This window comes from Bolinopsis microptera, chromosome 10 (genome assembly GCF_026151205.1).
Source record: "Bolinopsis microptera isolate Bmic1 chromosome 10, MBARI_Bmic_1.0, whole genome shotgun sequence".
Classification (NCBI taxonomy): domain Eukaryota; kingdom Metazoa; phylum Ctenophora; class Tentaculata; order Lobata; family Bolinopsidae; genus Bolinopsis; species Bolinopsis microptera.
In genome coordinates, this window is record NC_087081.1 from 11,541,902 (window position 1) to 11,558,486 (window position 16,585).

General features: G+C 36.1%; 2 protein-coding genes across 5 annotated transcripts; both read right to left on the reverse strand.

The window, feature by feature from the left end:
• Nucleotides 1–182: 182 nt before the first annotated feature.
• LOC134822038 (RNA-binding protein 7-like) lies at nt 183–2,833 on the reverse strand. Its single transcript, XM_063832877.1, has 4 exons — nt 2,695–2,833; nt 2,366–2,459; nt 1,907–2,065; nt 183–1,696 (listed from the first exon to the last, which is right to left on the reverse strand). The coding sequence occupies exons 1-4, from the start codon at nt 2,782–2,784 to the stop codon at nt 1,341–1,343; spliced, it is 699 nt and encodes a 232-aa protein (XP_063688947.1). The 5' UTR covers nt 2,785–2,833; the 3' UTR covers nt 183–1,340.
• A 99-nt stretch (nt 2,834–2,932) lies between these two features.
• LOC134821797 (uncharacterized) lies at nt 2,933–16,162 on the reverse strand. Of its 4 annotated transcripts, none has more exons than XM_063832573.1 (6): nt 16,013–16,162; nt 15,739–15,825; nt 15,512–15,575; nt 14,179–15,216; nt 13,582–13,628; nt 2,933–5,433 (listed from the first exon to the last, which is right to left on the reverse strand). In XM_063832573.1, exons 1-6 carry the CDS (start codon nt 16,158–16,160, stop codon nt 5,027–5,029), a joined length of 1,791 nt encoding a protein of 596 aa, XP_063688643.1. In that variant the 5' UTR covers nt 16,161–16,162; the 3' UTR covers nt 2,933–5,026. The 4 variants fall into 4 exon arrangements, with proteins under 4 accessions (XP_063688643.1, XP_063688644.1, XP_063688646.1 ...); XM_063832574.1 differs by lacking the exon at nt 2,933–5,433 and adding an exon at nt 5,903–6,966; XM_063832576.1 differs by lacking the exon at nt 2,933–5,433 and adding an exon at nt 5,903–7,183.
• Between the last annotated feature and the right edge of the window lie 423 nt (nt 16,163–16,585).

A 16,585-nucleotide genomic window follows, 5' to 3' on the forward strand; every position in this document is an offset into this window, starting at 1 on the left:
GACTAGAACAGCTTTGGATGTGCCTATTTTACTCTGATGTTTTCTGACCTATCTTGTGACTTTCAGTAATTTTTAGGCCACACACCACATTCAGCCATTTTTATGATTAAATTGTGTTAATATTTGTATTGAAAATCGTTGAATTTTATTATTTGTACCGTTATTAAACAATGAAAACAAGCTTATCACTGATTATGTTTTATGTTAAAATCATCAGAATTAAACAATTATACAGAAGAGTTGGCTTCAAAATAGCTTACTACTATACTATAAACTAAAATGTAAATTTCGGCCTTATTCGTCTACTTCACGGTGAATAAAATATCAATATTCAATAAATTTGACGACTATAATTTAATAAGTGATCATGTTTCTCTTATGAGAATATTCTATCTACCTTGACTTGATTTAGGCCATTTGAAACACCCTCCTCCCGTTACTGCAGATCCCTTACTGTCACCAACATATGTAAACCAACAAGTATCTATGTCGGCTAAATGTTGGTCACAGTTACTCGTACCCGAGGAACCCATCACCCAAGCATGGCTGTGAGGTGCCTGGGACAGATGATACATCTTATCTGTCAACAGCATTGCATTTACAAATTGAGACTTAAAAATGACTTTATCATTCCGGTATGAGTGTATCTAGATGTTCAATTAAATTGTTAACCATGGTCTAAACTATATAGTCGGTTTTGTTGGCCTCTAGCTATGCTCGGTTTCTTAGCAGAGAACATGTGTTTCGAAACGTGAGCAAAACTTGACGATTGATGGTCGTTACCTGATTGGTTACTGTCACCAACTTGGAGCCAGTGGTCAAATGTTAGCAAAAAGTTTGTTAAAGTTTCGTCATCACCGTGAAAATTCCAAATTACTAAATAAACTTGAAAATCTGAATTCAGCACTTAAAAATGTTAGCTATCATTTAAAATTAAATGTAAAATGGCCTTTAAATGTTTAAAGTGGTTACTAAAAATGGGTATATAAAATTAAAAACCATTATCAAACAGTATTCAATTGATACAGATCGTCGAATAAACATATTTTTACGACCAAACGAATGGTAAAAGGCAAAGAATAACGCACAAAAACCCAATTTTCCATACTCCTTTTCATTAACAACTGTCACACATAAAAGGATCATTCAATACTGATGAAAAATGTGGTATATGTAAACTGAGGAAATAACACTGAGTATTTGAAACATACTTACAGGAGCACTTACAAGAGAACAGAAAGCTCACCAAACTATAAGCTTATTGTATACCATCATTTAAAAGTCTCTGATTTGACAGATAATTTACAGAATAAATTAATTAAAGTTTGTTCTGAGGATCACTAAAACCGGCTCCCCCTCTGCCGATAGTACTGGTCCTCGTTTTTAGACCTATTGTATGGTTTTTGTCTCTGATCGTTGTGGGATCTGTCTTGTGACCTATCTTGTGATCTATCATGTGACCTATCTTGTGACCTATCATATGATCTGTCTGGGTGATGCTGCCGTCTGCGGTCACCGTATCCGCTGTTGTCATGTTGATGACGTTGGTTGTTGTTTCCATTGTAATTATCACGCGAGTTGTTGTGATAATTGTCGGTACGTGATGCGTTGTAGCCAGCAAATTGTTCGTCTTCATCGTACACTATTCTGTTGCCAACGTAGGAACTCTTTAGTTCATCTATCTCTTCAAATACACCTGAGAAGTTCAAATTGATTTAGGAGAAATGTCCGAAGAAAGAATTTACAAAACGAAAACAATAGAAGTGCTATAAAGCAAAAACTGTATTAATGAAAAGTAGAATTGTTTCATATAATCCTAAACAATAAAAGCCATAATATTTAAATTGGGAACTGACCATAAATTTCACTTGCTCATAAGAAATAATTATATAATTATAATAATTACCTCCGTATTTATCAGGGTTTTCGACGACCAGCCTCTCCAACAACTTCTCATACAGTTCATGATACTTGTTCTGATCAAACCGCTGGGACCCCTTGTAACGAACTCTTATTGTCTTCTCAAACAGTTGGATCCCATTGAATAACCGTTCCGCATAGGGTCCTGCAAGGAATTCTTGTTATGTATTTACGGGAACAAATTTCGAACCTCACTACACCACGTAAAAAAAATGATACAATTTTCGGTATTTTCAACTTTGCTGACAAGTTTGACATTTCGAATGTCAAAGGTACGGGGCTGTCCAAACTTTTTAAAATTGTGAGTAAAAATGCGGATGGGATATTTAATACCGAGTCTGTACCTGATATGTACAGTGGTATGTAATATACCTTATATAATAATATAACCTTATATGCGATGTTAAAAACTGACGAAAGTCGCACGTATCAGTTAAAAGTTCACCTGATATTGGATGTTTAAAAGCGACGAAAGCGTAGGGACGTTGTTCTCCGGTATCTCTGTCAACTGGAAGTTTTACATCTAAGAGAGGTCCAGCCTGAAACAGGAAATACAGACTTGAGGGGGGGGGGGTTCTGACTGCTCATACTTTTTGGGGGGAGGAGCATACTATTTGGCACGGCTTTCAATGGGGTTACTGGGGATTTCACGTTTCGTATGATAAGGAATTTAACAAATCTCTAAGGATATTAATCGAAGGCTTTTGATTAACTCCTGGCATTATTTCTGTTTTTCAATTTCCAGGGAAAACAGTGCCATTTAGTGACACCAACCTGGACAAAAAGTTCCCAAAGAATCTCCGTAGTGACTTGACCATCTAGTCCACCGACCCAAACTGTTAGTTCCTCATCTGACGTTGCCATGACTACCGGCGGTAATTAATTAGATAATTGATATTTTATTATCATGTATTCAGAATTCCAATAAAATATTATTATTTAATTTTATACTTTTTGTACATGGATGATAAACAGAATTAATTGTATGACAAGTGAAAAGAACTTTGTTATTCAAAGAAAGTATGCGATGAATCAATCAAATATAGTATTAATTTTTTTTTCAAGTTATGGTGATTTTTAGAACTTGAAGATATTTTTGGTTATTTTCTGTATGTTGCCATGGTTTCAAAATATGTGATTAATAATAATATCGTATATGAAACATCTTACAGGTATGCTACCTGCAGTCACGTCGATATGGAGACGTAGAATGCGGTTGAAATAAGGCCGGAATGGAATTTTCATTTTCTACCACTAATTAGCAAACATCCAGAGTATGTTCAAACTTTGTTAAATAACCTGATTATACCCTAAATAAATTCAATTCCGACCACATTTAAAGATAATGAAGATAAAAAAGTCGATTAACCATTCAACTTTAATCTGATAAAATATGAACTAGCGTAGGTGTACCATCAAAATTAAGGGATGCAACGACATATCATCAATGGATTTTAGATTGTAAAGCAAATTTATCTATTTTTTGTTTAAATGGTTTTGTTAATCAATTACTTAGTCGCCCCTTAGTCGTTGCATCCATTATTTCGTTTAATAGTCAAAACTTGCTTCATATCCCAGAAGACCCAAAACGTAGACTGTCAAAACAAATAACCAATTTATGAATACTTTTACGATTTTTTTACCTCAAAATTTTTTGAAAAGCCTTATAAAATGTAGCAAATAGTAAATAAATAATTGATCAAGAAAACACTTAATTGGTTAAGTACGAATCACTCTGCTTTAATAATCTATAACATCGGACAGATCTAGTAGATTTTAGATAATATGGTTTTAAATTTAAGAAAAGTAAAAGTATGATTACCTTGAGTTGCATTTACAAGATAAATGTACTTAAACAGCTGTAAAATTGTTTTGCAAAACTTTTAAAAATCAAGTAGAATCATATACATGAATATATATATATATATGATTGAATACCTTAAACAAGACTTTTAAAACAATAGAAGTAAGCTTAAACATGACTTTTAAAACAATATCTAAGTTAGCTGTATGAGCCTTTAAATTAGCTTTTCATTTGAAGGTTTCACCGAAAAAGTTTATTTAAAGACTTAATTAAGTTAATTATAGGCCGCTGTCGAAACATTTCAGGACAGCCTGCAACCATTTTATGAGGAAAAAACAACAGTCTACTTTTACGGAAAACCATTAAATAACTGAACTCAGACATGAAAAGGTATATCGAGAAGACGACGACTTAGAATTTAAAAGTTTAAAAATATGGATAGTTTAGTTAGATGTAATGTTCAGTGTATACTGCTTAAAGTTATATAACAGACGAAACAAATATTAAAATAGTCTAAAAACTTTTTATCGTTAAATATGAACTTAACCCTCTACAATCAAATAGCCCCGAAGAAACTTTTAAACATCTTTCAAATAAATAAAAACCAAACAATAAATCTTAAATAGCACTAATACAACTTACAACTTAAAAATCCTGGGTACGCTTTAAAACAACTGATTCCAAATAGTAAGTATAATCGCGGATATAAATATGTCAAATATCGTCAAAATCTGAATACTATAAATAAAAACAGGCTTGTAAATCTTTAAATATAATACACCGTAAAAATAATATGATAACGTAGCAAGTATTCAAATGCAGCGCGAATAAATTATATAACATAACCATATTTAACTGAAGTTTATTAATAAAAGGAGAAGAATCATGTTTAAAATAAATATTAATATATCACCTCGTTGAACAGCCTTACATTACTTTTAAGCATACTCAAAAGAATTATAGTATCGTCAGCTTACTGTTTTGCTTTAAACTAAAACTCTGAGACTGGGTAAATAACTGTACTCGCTTTAAATAATCAATCAATCAATTCGTTTATTTATTTAATAATAAATAATTATACCCCCATTCTTACATTCATCAATATTCACTCCGACAATTCTCTCACGTTTCAAAATCGTCCTTAAATGGTTGCAGTTGTCACGGATCAGCTTACACCTATAATTCAACTCCCAAATCACATCGTCTCACATCACATCGTCTCAAATCACATCGTCATAAATCACATCGTCATCACTCCCAAATCACATCGTCATCATGGCTACCAGGCTTCAATCTAGTCGATCAGTGCTCTCCAACACCGTTATTGGTGGGCTGAGATGTCATCAGAGTATCACTAGAATACAGACTTCCGTTACCAGGAGAACCGTTACTCAGGCCGGGGAACAAGCTGACTTTGCTGTGGGACCCGTTGCTAAGGCCAGGTATCAGGCCTCCATTACTCATAATAATAGGAGGTATGTTGTGAGCTCGGCTCATGTGACTCTTCAGGTTGTACTTCAGACCGAACATCATACCACACACTATACACCGAAAGGGTTTTAACTTCAGGTGAACGTTATTGAAGTGCCGTTTAAGGTTCTGAGCACGTGACGACCCCCGGAACACTTTGCCGCACACGTGACATGACACGTGCTGTTCGTTCTCTTGTTTGAGATGATGGTGGTCCCCGAATAGTCCTTTCAATAACCCTGAAATAAATCCAGTGTTACAATTCGAAAATTGAGGCGGGGACTGGGAATGAGGGTCAAATTCTTAGGAATGGTATTTTTTCAGAGGTTTTCGATCAGTGGTTCAAGATTTTGTGGGTTTTTGCTAGCTCCTTTTTTGCTTTTATGGAATTGTAACACTGTATATATTTCGCAGAAAAAGCTTTCATGTAGTAAAAACATACTGTGAGATTATAATGAGTGAACAATAAAGATTAAAGTAGAAATAATAATGAAATATAGCTTGTATTTAATATAGCTATTAATAACAGCACTAAATACCTAACCATGGCAACATAAGAATGATAAATTTGTACGTGATTATATTTATTTGTTTATTTATAGTCGAGTTTATTTTTATCAGTTTTAAGGTTTAACAAAGTTACACTTTTCTTCTTGTCATAATCGTTGAACTACTTGTCTGTCTTGCAGACCACAATAAAACACACAGTAAAGTTAATACAAAGTTTGATAGCTTAGTTTAGTAGAATGTTAACAAATCAGCATCTAAAGTTTTCCGGGTTTAGTTGGGAAAGACATTGCCTAATTTTTAAGTTTAGATGATTCAAATGAATATAATAAGGTCATTGTTAGCTGTATTTTGTTGTATATATACCTTATAAATACATTCCATATAGATAACGAGTATAAGCATCAAGCAAAGTATAAAATATCAAATATTTCTTGCAGATTTAAGTTTATCAGAAGGTTTATAAATTAATGTTCTAGGAAAGCAATAAAATAACCTAATAATCTAGATCTAAGCAACGGAGCTAAAGGTTAAATGTTTATACAGAGGGAAATAAAAGCATAAATGTTTGATTGGATACACTAGCTTTAACTTATTTTGATTAACTTGTTAGGTAGCTAGAAACATCATTCTAGATTTATCAGGCAAGATATTGACTATTGAGTTTAATAATTTAGGGCTCTTTTAGTTGAAAAGCATATTAAAATGCTTACTTGAGTAGAGAAGATATTAATTATCCCTATTCTTGAATTTTGTATGCTAATGTATATCTAATGTTCGTTCAGTTCGCTTCAATTATTTCAACAGAAATAATGTAAAATAAATATCAATTACCACACAAATAATTTAACATTTCATCAGCTTATAAAGCAATTAAAATAACAACAGCAGTCTATTATTTGATGGTAATATTATCAACCTATAATCCCTAATCTCTCTCGCCGACTAATTATAATCTGTCTTCCCATCAGGATGCTTTAACGCAGCCAACAAACTCTCAGCCTCACTCAAACTACTTTCTGTTTTTCTAATGAGATCACTTTCATATGAACTCGACTCGGGTTCTGTATTCTCCATCTCATTTCGGTTTTCAGTGGTGTGCGTCAAAACATGGGCTTTCAGGTACGCCTTCAGTCCAAACGATCGACCGCAATATTTACAGTGATAAGGCTTCAATTTGAGGTGGACAAGGTTAATGTGACGCTGGAGATTTCGTTTATTTGAACCACGCAGGACTCGGCCACATATGGGGCATTGGGAGGATTCTGAAAAGGATTAATTGAGAAAAACACGTTTGGGCGGGCCCCCAAAACTACCGGTCCCGGGACGATTGGTTATATAATTGATGAGTCCAGGATAATTGTTGGTCGTCGTAGAGTCTCTTCCGCTCACGACATCTTTTCTGGGCCTCGCGATTGAGACGTCGCCGGCGTTCTTTCCTTTCCTCATCAGTCATGGAACAATCAATTATTGTTGGTATACCTGATAGGCACAGTTTTATTGCATGATACGGTTCAAGATGGTATGTACCGTCATGCAAACAACCATGCAAATTGGATGGTGTGTGGATAAAACATCATCAAGAGGAAACACCCTCTAAACACCCTCTAAATGTGTTCTCAATTGCTCTATTTATTCTCTAAATTGGTCTGGTTGTTAACAATTTAAGGCGTTTAAGGATCAGAATCCGGGCTCGGGTTCAGGAAATGTTTTTAAATTGCCGGTTGGGATAAACTGTTATTTTTGTGTTACAAATTATAATTTTGGTTTGGAGTGCTATCTCCAGAGGACTTTCATCCAAAGGAAGTTTCCGTCTCAGGGTGTTTCCTTCAGAATCTTATCTCACCCCACCCAAACTGGATGTGTGACGAGAACCAGTCATCACTCTCCACGTGACACAATGTGGCAATGCAGTGATGCTATGTACGAATTCAGCACACTTCAGCACATTACAAGTTTAGTTCGCGATCTGTTCAGTTACTTTAGAATGACCCAGGTTGACCGGACCCAGAATAAGTCATGGCTAAATGCACAGACTTATATCAAGCATGTGGGGACAACACAAAAGGCAAAAGCCGTTTTAAGATTAATGAACAGAGTTTCAGTGGGTGACGTCATTCAATTTGTAAAATCCGTTGAATGGAGATTAGGTCATAGGTGTCGACCAATAAATTGAAAATTTTGTTCGCGAGCGCGCGAAAAACATGCTCTCTACAAGAATTTCAGTACGCTTTGCTAGTTGTTGGGCGTCCTGACGTTTTGTCCCGGTTCACTAAACAAAGCGGTAAGATAGAAACCGGAAATTGGAGTGCGTTCTTTTGGACCTCTTACAGCTGCGGCCTAACAGGAACATATTAAAGAGTCAAAATTGTCGTTAATTCAGCAAAATGGGTATTAAGTTTACATGGATCTGTTAAAGGGAGAGCCAGTGCGCAGTGGATGTTTTGAGGTTAAGATTCACAACATATTTTACACGGACACGAAACGTATTTTATTAAAGCTATTTGATAAGTTTGTACAGCAATACATGTACATTATATTGACCATAAAAAGTAGCTTTTACTATGAAATAATAAGGGAAATCACAAGTATTATAATCATTGTTTAAAAAGTAATTGTTAAACTGAATTGAGGAGTAATCGAAGGAAGCCCACTGAAATTTAGCCTAGATTAAAACTGTGAAATTGGACCTTGATTTGAATTCCCTTTTTGATTAAAATCTGAGATATAAAATTCTAAAAATTAAAAATCAATTATCATCAATAAAAATACATAAACTTAACATAAAAACTAATATGGATTTCTAAACCCCAGAGTCGTATTTTCGTATGAATTTTGGACTACAATTAAAATTCAACTATGCCTAGATTTCTTACATTATCATAAATCATAAATCTTAGCTATTTAAAATCATAAACTATTTCTTAGTAAATAAACTTTGTAATTTTCTATTTTATCATCTAATCAATCCATCCAAATTGATTAATTCAACTCAGATTCGATCATAGCTTTTATTTCCCAGTCTTTTAAAATGGTCGATTGAAAACCGGCAACATCGTGATCGACCTTTTAATAAGAACAATCTTTACATGCACAATATGGCTATAATGAACGATAAGCTAAAATACAGTTCTGCACATTACTGTGCGTCTATTCTGACAAAACACGTTCAAGAAGGAAACCAAAATCTAGATAGCCACGTACTTGCCATCGATACTGAAATTCTCACGAAGTTACAGAAACTGTAAATAAAAAGAAACAAGTGAGTTTATCAGTTTATTGTTCGTCGTATGTAACTGAACAAACTCACTAAAACTGTATAAACAGTATGCTTTGAGAATTAAGAAGCTCGAACGCAAAGCGTTTCTAAGATCATTTAGTCTCTGTAAGATCACACAAAGTCGTTAAGACTCGAAAGCCAGGTCCGCACCCCTACGAAGTTTGTATCATTTGAAGTTGGGCCAAGACGTCACTGTGTCGAGTTGACATGTGATGTTTCAGTTGTTTCTTCTGACCGAATGCCGCCGCGCAGATAGGGCACGAGTAACGGCGCAGCCCCAAATGTATGACACTTATGTGCCGGTCAAGAGAAGACTTAAAACTGAAGTTCTTAAGACAGTGGACACAGTGGAAGGGGCGTCGCCTTCCCGAGGTTGGGGAACCTGAAATATATGTGAAACTGTTCCTCCGGAGTGAAATATTGCAAACATTTAGCGACAATCTGCTACGTACGTACACTCGCGGGGTGCATGTAAGTTGAACACATATTTCATGTACATTGACAGCTTACATTCATCAAAATACATATTTTCGGAATATATTCTATCCCACATGAAAATTGAAAGGAATGCAGGGCTGCTGTATTTCCACGCCTCACTACAGCACGTTTGTTAACTAATCCCACTAATATGCCAGTAGTATTAAGTGACGTTTTAAATGCCATGACCTCAACAGAAGACCTCACCAGCTATTGCAAAACATGACACACCGATCTCAGGTTCCTAATTTGTACGTAGATTACGTAACTCTAGCAGAGTTGTACACGGAAACAACTCTGCAGCTATAATCTAGGTACCGGTTATGGAAATGACTGGCCTTGTGACTTGCAGACATCACTTAAACACACGTCACGTGTTACACACAGCTCGTCAAACTGACAATATGAGACATATGGTAACATCTGGTAACTGTCGTTTTATTACATCATCATCAAAGTAAAGCCGCCGTGTTACTACACCCAGCAGTATTTGTTATGTAGTTCTCAGTATTTATAGCCCTGATTTATTCTCTAACGCGTGTGTAGTGGCGGGATAGTGGGGGGCAACCCTATTTGTGACGATTTTGGTCAGGTGAATCGTCAAAAATTGGGTCTCCCCCGGCCCCAATGTAGCATTGTATGTAGCACGTTATATGTGTAACGAACACGCACAAAGTGCGATAAGTAACATTTTATATTGAACACACATTGATAGAAGTCTGATGATGACACATAAATTTTAATTGTTTGCATTCACACGGAGTATTTGTTTCACATATAAATCAGATGAAACTAAACAAGCAAAAATAAATAAGTAATCGAGATTTAATATCTTAGACATGAAATGTTAAAATTAGATAATTTATTAAGCACTATTCAAATTGAGATAATATTTACTGTATAATAGTTAAAAGTTATTATTTATTAACACGAAGTTATAATTAATTTGTGAACACAGCTGTATCCCGTATGATATACTCTGTAGACTTCACTACGCCTCTTGAAGTGTTCTGACACGTGGCAGCAATTCTAACACCTGATCGGCTTCCTGCCAGCACGGTGACTCCTGATTGGTTAATCACACTCGCATTGGTTTAAGTGGCCGACAAGTTTCAGAACACTTTAGCTAAAGCTCGGCGACCACAGGTAAATCTAACCAGTTCCTCGAACAAATGATAAATACCAGAGAGGGAGATTCTAAAAATAGCTATTAAGTCATGGAAACTGTGTGACTGAAATGACGACCAGGAAAAGATAGTGTGGGTATAATACCGAACAATATACTGCAATACGGTGTATATAAAACAATCGTGATAAGTAATTTGTCTGTTATCAACAGACCGTACCGGGTACTAGTATTTTAGTAACAACTTACAACCGGCTACTAGTATTTTAGTAACAGCCAACCCTTGCGGATTATTAAGCTCTTTCCTTTCCGGTATAGCTGAGATTTCCTACGAATTACACTATTATTCTACAGTCTACGATACTCCGACTCGATCCTTAAGAAAACTTACTGATGATGGTTTAATATGTAAATTACCCAGAATACCTTGATCGGTAGTCAGAAAGTTCCAATATTTCCAAGTACTACCTGCATTACAAAGTACTAGTTACGACCACCCACTTATTCTAACGCTCTTCGACTATAAATCGTGTTAACAAGAGGGTTTAATCTCTGCTGGCGGGCACTACTAAACAGCTCATTCTCAGTGCTCTATCTAAGTATTTAAATCTGATGTGAGTGGTAAAATGATGGCATTATTGTTAGCTCTATCTCAGTATCTTGCTCTGATGTGAGTGGTAAAATGATGGCATTATTGTTAGCTCTATCTCAGTATCTTGCTCTGATGTGAGTGGTAAAATGATGGCATTATTGTTAGCTCTATCCCAGTATCTAAATCTAATGTAAATGGTAAAATGATGCCATCAAAGGGTTGGTTTAAATGACAAAGCTGTTCCAATTAGATGGACTACGTTAGTTGGACCTCCTAATCGTGATTTCATCCAATTGACTCACACTAAATGATTAGATTTATAAAGGAGCTGCAAAAAGTACCGCTGCTATCAATCACAGAGTGATCGTTTACCTTATCTTCTTTCCAGTTACTGTGAGCTCTCCGCCCGACGACGGTAAATCTGGAAATTACAACTAACGCTCTTAATACCACGCCGCTTATCTCTCTTAGTTCAATAAACCTGCCAACCATCCCGAGGCAGAGATGAACTAGTCATTTCGCAGAACTCTGTGCACGTTTTCACTGCCTATCTTTTAACAGGATTATTTATGAAGGAGCTGGTATATAAACCTAATTAACTGGAGGGTGCGAAGTTTCCAGATAACCACTCCGTCTATGAGCTCAACCAATCAAAATGGCGAATTTCAACCACGTGGTTTACCAGGACCAATCAGTGCCAACCACGGGACTATAGTAGTAATTCGTTTAGTAATTTTAAACATTTCTCTCTCTCTCTCTCTCTCACTCTCTCTCTCTCTAGAGTCACGGAGGGATGGGGAACGATAAAGTAACAGTTAAAATTAAACGTACCATATGTACAGTTGGAATGCTCTCTCTACAACTGGCGACATACTATCAGGGTTTGTGTGATAAATGGTGGAGGGTGGGTGGTCGAATGGTCTAACTTGGCAGTCTTGGTAATGACTAATAATATGCCTTTCTCTCCTAATGACTTTATCTCAACTCCAAGGGGCCCTGAAGTACAGTCCCACATATTATTCAGGTTATTGCAGGTGAGCGGTGTTATTATAATGCGCATACGTTATTATAATGTTGGTGGTGGTGGGGTTACAGTTATTATATATTATATTGTGTTGTTCTATATCGGGAGATTTTGGCTAAACGATTAGTCGAGAAAGGTTGATAAAACACGAGACAGTGATTTAGTGACAAAAATTAGAAAGAATGCGTAGCGTACCTTGAAATTTGATCCTTGCTAAAGTTCATAGTAATATAGTCTTATCGCTAAATAAATCAGTTGAACCAGTAAAAAACCACGGCGAAGTCACATGACCGCCATCTGGCCAACTAGGGAACTCGTAACAAGTCACGTGATTAATTTTGAACCAATGAATTGTCAGGAATTATATAGTCTTATCAGGATGGTGTTGCCGGGTTGAGGCTCCATTTAATTAGTATTTTAAATCAAGTGAGCAGGGGAGAGACAGAGAGAGAGAGAGAGAGAGAGAGAGAGACAGAGAGAGAGAGGTGTGGGGTAGAGTGAATGGAATGTGTCGTTGAACTTAGTCCGATCAAGTTTACCACATACAGTAATCGCAGAGCGTTTATAAAAGTAGGAATTTTAGCAGGTAGAATACAAATTCCTCAAATATTTGTCTTGGCGAAGGAAAGTGCCAGAGGGAGCCTTGTTGGCAGTAAAAGATAAGCAGTCTGGTTTATCCACAGATGTCATATAGGATTGGGAAAAACAAATATAGAAAGGTGGACTTTTGTTCGAAGTCTATGTTGGATTTATAACTGGATAGATCACAAAAATAGCGCGTTCACGTTTAGTCTATTTCACTACATAAGTTCAGGTCACATTTTTTCATAGAAGTGTTAAAGTTGGGATCCGTAGTAAAATACTAAAAATAGCAGATTACGTCATCTGGGTTGTACCCAGCGACAAGCAATAATGAAAATAATACTATGAATAACAATGTAAGGGAAAATTATTGATATCAAAACAAAGAGTTGAATTGTCTACTGTAAATTATCGATGATCGGGACTCTTAACAACAAATTGACAGGAAACTTGCCCGACCAAAAATTAATAAAATCAGTATTAAATTACTAATTATTAATGATTATTTGTTACGTGTAGAAGTAAGTATCAATAGTTTAAATAGTGAAATTTAATATGTAGTACGATTTAATATAACAATTCCTCAAATCAGTGGATTCCTCAACCATTCTTTAAAAGTAAACATTGAGTTTGGAGTTTAGTGATTAAAACAAAAAACATGTACATATATTGATTTTGATGGTATTAGTTTGATTAGTTATTGAAATAGATGATCATTGATTAATATAACAAAAGACACTGAAATTAAATTCTGAAATATCTAAATAGGATGAATAAAATCACAGAACATGTAACTTACTGTTGGGACTTGATCTGGCGGCCGACTTTAGCTTCATATTGTCCGGTCTGAAGAAGAAGAACCATCGTTAATATTGTGACCGTATGGTATTAACATATGTCAGGTTGAATAAATTCTTTCATTGAAATTTCCAATAATCTTGCAACCCACTATTTGTACCTATCTTAACATAATAACATACTCAATAGTCAATATCATAACATTTCCACGATACTTTTCAGTATTATGGAGTTCACCGCAGACTGGTACTCAGTGAGTTCAGCCCAGTCCGCTGTAACTCCCGCATTCTATCTAGTGTGAACCACAGCCTATACGAAGTGTTATCGCACTTCAATTACATGACACTACGGAATCTGTTATCTAGTGCTCCAGCAATACTAATATATAATGCAGGTATTTGCTAACACCATTACGTCACTTATTATAACGAGAGAGAGAGAGAGAGGAAAGAAAGTGGACAAAATATTTCAGGACATGACTACAGAGTTTAAGAATGAATAAGAATTTAAGTTTGAATCTACTTTTTACAAATTACATAGTACATCAAGACTCATCTCTAGGGTTCTGAAATATAAATAATAAGAGTTATACACTTACGAGGCTTGGTTAGGGTTTCTATCATTGTAAAGAACGCTCAGTATTGCGGCTTGATCGACTACACCCCCGTTTCCCTGAAGATGTAGCATAGACAGGGGATTTCCATTCTTCTTTTGAGCGCTTTTCAGACCCGGTGAGAGTGATGGCCCAGGTGACGCCACCCCTGAGGTGAGCTGACTAAGTGACACCCCTGTGGTCATAGTGGTGGGTGCTAGCGATGTTATCTGGGTGAGTGCTGTGCTGTTTGGCACTTGGTGTAATCCTGCGCCGGGAGGGGTGAAGCAGGGAGCTGCAGCTGAGGTTGCAGTGGTTTGGGGACTGGTGTTATTGAGAGAACTCATCAGCTGTTGTAAGCGGTCTGTTGTCTGCCTGGTGTCTGAATCACGGAATATCGCTAGAGAAGGCATGACCTCCATTTCTTCTTTAATTTTTACAACGTCCTCTGTTTTTGCCCTGTTTGCAATCGTTTCCTGGATCGTTTTTATCAAGTCAAGCTCTTTTCCAGATTGTGGTGTTAAATCGGAAGTATCCTTGAAGTTTTCCTGAAGCCGTTTTATGATAGCAAGGTTATTAAGATTACTGGGATCGAAGGCAGTTGGTGGAGGTGTTGGCCCTTTGTCAGATTCTGAGACCAAGGACTGGGAGACTGAATCTAACTCCTTCTGAAGAGCGGAGATAGTTTTATCAAATTCTAGAAAAGAAGAAGCAGCTTCAAGCTGGATAGGATCCACTTTGGGAACAGGAGAACTGAATGCAACAGGAACATTCTGTAAAATAGGTGACGACGAGGCTGACATGTTATTCAGTGAAGCGTTCAACGAACTGTGATGTGACTGGGAGGATGCTATCGTGTAGCCGTTATTTAGCGCCTGGACTGGTGTGGCACTGGACAGCGCAGTTTGGAATGCGCTGGTGGGTGGAGCGAAGCTTTTCAGCGCTGATCCCAGAGAGTTGACATTGAAGGCTGGTGACGGTGCGATTGAGTTGTTTGTTAGGGATTCTACGTCTAGGTTTGATGTTTCCTCTGATGTGTTTGATCTAGGGATAAAACGTAAGTTACAAATTGGAGTAAGGCAGAGTCAAATAATCATAGTAATGCATCGACCAATTTGACAAATAATATGAAATGCAAAACAAACTGTTTCACAAATTGCAGTTGGCCATCAGTTGAAGCTTGATACACAATAAAACCTTGGTTCAATACTGTTTCGCGATTTTTAAATTAACTATTGGCAAACAAATCACATTGTTTTTCAATCTCAAGTTGCACACTATGTAAATTATGGAGTTTAAGGCTAGTAAATTTTACTAACTTTCTATCCTAGTTACTTACGGTGTGATGTTCATTCGTTTGGGTGTTTCGATCTCCATATTCATTACACTATCTAGGTTGAAATCTGAAGATAATGAAATCATGAGGGAATAATGTATTAATTGGCTAAAGGTATTTCACAAGGAAATATGGACAGGAAACCCAAATTCCAAAGTCAAACCAATAGGGGGATGGAACGTTGTATCTTAAAAGCAAGAAATACCTAATGATAGACTATGGTAGTATACCTGATATGTAGTGATTTGAGACATTTTGATCAGTTTGTTCTGATCCAGCGGTTGAGACAGCCTCTAGAACAGGTGCTAAATGTTGCACTGAGATTATATGTTAAGTAAGCAAGATGCAATGTTCACTGTTATGTTTTTAAAATTTAATTTCCATCAAAACATAATCATTGTTTATACCAGTTTTCGCATTTTAAATCAGTTTCACTATTCATTTCTATAGAACAGAAAAAATTGCGTAATTTAAAAGTTAACAACTAAAATTCTAATAAGTTACCTATAGAAATAACTCTCACAGCTGTGTCGAGTAAAAACCTGACAAAATCATTGTCACTCTTTTGTTGAAAATGGAATTCGAGCTTCTGTTTGTGGTATTGGGATAAGACTTTAGGATCATCAGCTTTTATCATTAAGATGTCTACCATTCTACAAAATGAGGGTTAAGAGAATATGACTAACAATTTTCTGAATTAAACAAATTACAATTTTTTTTGCTTCGACCAAAGAAGAAGTTTATAACAATACTAGAAAGCCCGTTATCACAGGGAGGAAGGTAATAATATTCTTTGGTAGTCAGTTTTTATAGCATCAAAAAATATCCGTCACAACCGAGTATACAGCCCATTAAAATGTAGCTCGCACAGAACACAACGTAATTACCACAAAACCGATAAAGATGACGTTAAAACAATCATTGCATGTGCGCGTTTCAACACCATTACCATGGTTACTATGCAACTTCCTATTTCTCATCTGATTTGCACGTGGGCGGTCGTACAAAGATAATTCTTTGAATTATAACTATACTAGAAAACCCGTGGTCACAGGGAGGAAGCTAATAGTATTTTTT

What these genes read in the sequence shown, in the direction of transcription:
- LOC134822038 (XM_063832877.1), bottom strand. Translation starts at nt 2,784, where the DNA reads ATGGCAACGTCAGATGAGGAACTAACAGTTTGGGTCGGTGGACTAGAT. An exon ending in TTTGGGAACTTTTTGTCCAG is followed by an intron (nt 2,460 to 2,694) that starts GTTGGTGTCACT and finishes TTCCTGTTTCAG; the next exon opens with GCTGGACCTCTCTTAGATGT. An exon ending in TTTTAAACATCCAATATCAG is followed by an intron (nt 2,066 to 2,365) that starts GTGAACTTTTAA and finishes AATTCCTTGCAG; the next exon opens with GACCCTATGCGGAACGGTTA.
- LOC134821797 (XM_063832573.1), bottom strand. Translation starts at nt 16,160, where the DNA reads ATGGTAGACATCTTAATGATAAAAGCTGATGATCCTAAAGTCTTATCC. An exon ending in TGTGAGAGTTATTTCTATAG is followed by an intron (nt 15,826 to 16,012) that starts GTAACTTATTAG and finishes ATATAATCTCAG; the next exon opens with TGCAACATTTAGCACCTGTT. An exon ending in AGAAACCCTAACCAAGCCTC is followed by an intron (nt 13,629 to 14,178) that starts GTAAGTGTATAA and finishes CTTCTTCTTCAG; the next exon opens with ACCGGACAATATGAAGCTAA.